This window comes from Pavona decussata, unplaced genomic scaffold, assembly GCF_977016875.1.
Source record: "Pavona decussata unplaced genomic scaffold, jaPavDecu1.1 SCAFFOLD_153, whole genome shotgun sequence".
NCBI lineage: Eukaryota > Metazoa > Cnidaria > Anthozoa > Scleractinia > Agariciidae > Pavona > Pavona decussata.
The window spans coordinates 348,708-353,256 of NW_028145565.1; the positions used below are offsets into that span (position 1 = coordinate 348,708).

Genomic DNA, 4,549 nt, shown 5'->3' on the forward strand with positions numbered 1-4,549 from the left:
AAGGAATTAAATGCATTTCCATCAAATAACAATTATTCCTGGAATGTTCTAATTAAAGCATTAATTAGACGATTTTCGCCATTGATTTGAGTCTTTCATTGATGTATTTTTTTTTTCAGTTAAACTTCAAATATGTTGTGATTTAATGTAATGACAGTCAGTCTTTTAACTGTCTGATAGCTTTGGTGTCTTTTTTCAAGTCATTTCAGTCTAAAGATCAGCTACTTACAAGGTTTTTTAATTGACGCGACTACTATCATCCTCAGTGAATTTCTGAGACCATTTTCGATCTGATTTACATTCCTAATCAGAGTATGGGTATTTACGTGTATAAATCACCGACCAATTATTAAAACAATGATAAAATCTTTCCTCGTATCAACTGCATAACTTCGCAACAATTTACTAACAGCTTTTCGACTTTACACTGGTCATCCCTGATCATTATCCATGGGAACGCCAGCGTATTGGGAGAAAGACAACTCGTGATCTTTCTCGCCGGATTCCTTGATTTCATAATGATATAAATAACTTTTAGAATCCCTACTGAAGAGGAACCTCACCCTAAAACTACTACATTGAAAACGACCGTCGTGATATGCAGACCATGCACTGATTTCTTAGCGCGCCAAAAATGCGTTATGCCGTTATTTTCTAAATCTGACCCGACTGGCCGTTAACATAACCCGTCGGTGGTTCCACTTTACAATTATAAACAATTGGATTATATTTTTTCCCTGAACTGTGATCATCGAAGCTTGTCAGTGTTCATAGTGTGAGAGTTTAATCTAACGGACAAAGATCTTCCAGTCTCCAATGAGAGGATCGTACTTGAAGTCATCGCATTCCCACCTAGGCCAAACAGGATTAGTCGACCAGTGATATTTGGCGAGGATAAAAGCAGGAAATTCATTCAAGGCACGCATCCCCTCATGCCCCCATTTGTTGACTTCATAAACATCTTTTTCTTTTCCCCATCTGCTGCAGTCCGATGCGAGGTATGAATTGTCTCCTTCCAATCGAGTGAAGGATCCACAGGCTTTGGGGAAAATATCTGTTTGACCGCTGAAGAACTGAACAACAGCTTCACCAGAGCTGTTAGCGGCTGTGGTCACGTGGAACGTACGCCCCTGAGGCTTACTACAATGAAATCTCAATTGAGTATAAGCCAGGTGTGCTCTGAGCTGATTCATGGCGTCAATATGAAGCATCATTTTGTTGTTGCTATAGTTGCTGACCCCACGGTATGACTTTTCAATTGCCAACTGAGAGGGAGCAGAGCGGTTAAGTACAACGTTATAGACCAGAAGCCAGCCCCCTGAAACAAGATTCAAGGGATGATAAATGTATCCTCTGCTACATAGATTACTCGTCTTAACACTACTTAGACCAATTTATTTCTAAAGATCGAAAACTTACTATTTAGCTTCACAATGAGGCCTACAGGACACAAAGAACAAAAATTAATCAACATGTTTATTCAATTTTCACAAACAAAGAAAATTGAATATACGTGTTTATTATGTTCTTTTCTTTGTGCCCTGTAGGCCTTGCATTCAAGCTGAATTTTAATTTTGTACATTTCGAAAGAAGCTTGCCCTTGTCCACTCAATTGCTGCGGTTTTTTTCTTTTCTTTCTTTCTTTCTTTCTTTCTCTCTCTCTCTCTCTCTTTCTTTCTTTCTTTCTTTCTTTCTTTCTTTCTTTCTTTCTTTCTTTCTTTCTTTCTTTCTTTCTTTCTTTCTTTCTTTCTTTCTTTCTTTCTTTCTTTCTTTCTTTCTTTTCTTAGTTCTGTGGTTTGGATTTACTTCCAAGCCGCGACAGTGATCAGATAGCACAATGTGAACGAGTTGTTTTTTGTTTGCCGCAAGCAAGCAAGGAGTGGCCAAAAACATTATGGTATTCGGTGCGGTCACTTGCCTATAACTTGAACAACGATGCGTTATAATTTTTAAACCTGGTTTTCGATACCAACGTAAGTCAAGTGACAATAGATGAAAATATGATTAAACTGAGCATAGTAGCGCTATGCTTAGTTAAATCATATTTTCATCCATATTTGTATATATCAGGCCCGTTTTCATGAGGACAAAGTCACCAGTTTGTAAACCAGGTTTTATTAAACCCCTTCTCTCCTGGTGATCCTTGCGTTTATCACAAAAATAAAAACGACTAGAATAATTATATAATATTTGTAAAAAACTTAGGTTATTTAGTAAAGCAAATTTTGATTTTACATTATTATTTGGTTAAAATACTAAGAATATATTTTACGACCATACTCGAAGAACTTTTAATCGTGACTTTACCTCCGTCAGTTATCATATCACAGTAGACTTTCAATGGCTTTCCATTCCTCTCAGGGTCGATCCAGTACTCCCCGTTCCCTTTGGAATCTCCAGATTCCCGGATGTGTTTACAGGAATGAGCAGGTTGATAGGAACGCCGGTGTTGTATAGCTAAGGTAAAGTTTCAGACCAAAAGAGATGCCTTTAGTTAGTAATATATTGTGATATTAGGGAGAGGTAAACTATCCCACGTCCGCACACGGTTGGAACTTATCCTGGTTCCTGAGACCTAAAGCAGCTAAGGGTATTAGCACCCACCCCTCCCCCACCCTCCGGAGGAGATGCCTGTCATTGTACACCAGTCAGGCTATGTCCCTGGTATCCATTTTATATACACCTGAATGGAAAATTATGACGTTTTGCTTCTATAATCTTTAATTGTATTAAGGAGTTATTTAAATTATTAAGCAGCCCTTGGCTACCTGTTGTAGGTTGTAACTACGAAATAAAAGCTAGATACGAATAAATTCTACTTTTCCACAGTGTGTTCGAATTATTCTCATCCAAGTCGGCGCTCTGATGTGTCTTTTTTTATTTCTCTAGGTCTGTTAACACTATATATGCATTATATATCAGATCCTACTCACGTGTTTGGCAATATTTGCCTTTGTAATCCGGATGACACTTGCCGCTGTTAACTTGGTCACCAGAATAATAAGGACTCATAGCACACGATATCTGTCATAAACACACAGGTTATGTTTGTAACAAAAATAACTATTCGCATTCATGGAGTAGTTTGATGTTAATTCACGTTGTCTTTAGTTTTCTTTAGTTATGAAAACTTGTATTGAAACACTCTGTCTTTAGTTACGTAAACATGCTAGTTATGACCTCAGTTCTATGCTACTTGATCTTTGGTTTTAGTCTACTCAGTTGTAAACCACTCTAAAATAGATAATCCATATATGATCATATATTAAAAACTGGATCATGGTAAAATCCTGATGCAATTCCAGGGATTTGATTGGCCTAACAGTCATGGGATATGAGCCATTATACCATGCCGGAGAAATCATGGAGACCGTTAAAATTGTCTTCTTGTGTTCTTGGTTTTCAGATGTTTATTGCCAACTCGGCGCTACGTGCCTCGCTAGCTATTTATCATCTCATATCCAACGCGCGCTCGTAGAATCATTGTTAAATATGAACACGCATCTTGAAGCTGTTATGTTTCGTATTACACAGTTTAGAATCAACAAAAATAATAATGAATAAAAAGCTATACCTTCACAGCAGTGAAATAAATCAACCAACCTTGACGGAGCCATAGTATGATGAACCTTTCTTCCATTTAAAATCTTCCGGATTCTTTTGATGTGTTGCATTGTTCAATTCACAGATGCGAGTACGATTCTGCCTATTGGGATGTACGTTAAATGACTCACACGTTTCATTTGACAGACATGACAGCTGGCACTCAAACTCATCAAGGACCAGGGCTGTACCAATCACGTGATTTTGCAGAGCATTATCTAGAATTAGAAGGAAAATAAAATTAGAAGTATTAAACCATTGACGAGAAAATTATTCTGTGGACTCTTGCAGGTATCTCGAAAAATCGAGTCAACCATGAAATTGCACAACAGCACTGGCGAAACAAGGTTTGTGGCAATAACCGGATCGAGGTTCGAAATCCAGACAGGTGTTCAAGAGCTGGAGAAGTTTAAAATGTTACAATAACAGCAAATAGCATCTTTTAGAAAGACTTCATCTTAATTTTTCAGCACTTCTTTGGTCTATAAATAAAACAGCTGTACTGTAAATTGATACAACATTAAGTAAGATTTCATTCAATTTCAAGGGTTTGTTTCATACTTAGCAGAGCTATACTTAACACGCCTCAAGGTTTATATACTCTTCAGAAACCAAGAACTTAACACTGTTCTGAGTTGAGATTAGCCAACACCGTTACATGTTATATTATAAACGAATTTTTAAACATGTTTTTACTCACCAGTTTTAGTTTCAAAGACACTGCTCCTGCAGAAGTTTGCTCCGGTTAGCAGAATGTTGGATCGGAAAATAAACAAAAGAGTAACAAAGGCCTGGAAAAGCATCCACATTTGGCTAATCAATCTGCTATGTACATGTGTTTAGAAGAGATTTGAATATAAAAATTTGAGATATACAGTTTATAATTAACCTGACAGAGGGTCAGGGAGAGCCTCATAGAAACTGTCAGTCTCAAGAGAATTTAACA

General features: G+C 37.2%; 1 protein-coding gene across 1 annotated transcript; it reads right to left on the bottom strand.

The window, feature by feature from the left end:
• On the bottom strand, positions 1-4,549 carry LOC146466128 (uncharacterized). Its single transcript, XM_085127697.1, has 5 exons — positions 4,304-4,549; positions 3,604-3,821; positions 2,934-3,024; positions 2,308-2,457; positions 1-1,318 (listed from the first exon to the last, which is right to left on the bottom strand). Exons 1-5 carry the CDS (start codon positions 4,410-4,412, stop codon positions 789-791), a joined length of 1,098 nt encoding a protein of 365 aa, XP_084983823.1. The 5' UTR covers positions 4,413-4,549; the 3' UTR covers positions 1-788.

Excerpts from the sequence above, each read along its gene's own strand:
- LOC146466128 (XM_085127697.1), bottom strand. The coding sequence starts at position 4,412 with ATGTGGATGCTTTTCCAGGCCTTTGTTACTCTTTTGTTTATTTTCCGA. Across the intron at positions 3,822-4,303 it reads TGTCTTTGAAACTAAAACTG|ATAATGCTCTGCAAAATCAC; the intron begins GTGAGTAAAAAC and ends TTCTAATTCTAG. Across the intron at positions 2,458-2,933 it reads AGGCAAATATTGCCAAACAC|CTATACAACACCGGCGTTCC; the intron begins GTGAGTAGGATC and ends ACTTTACCTTAG.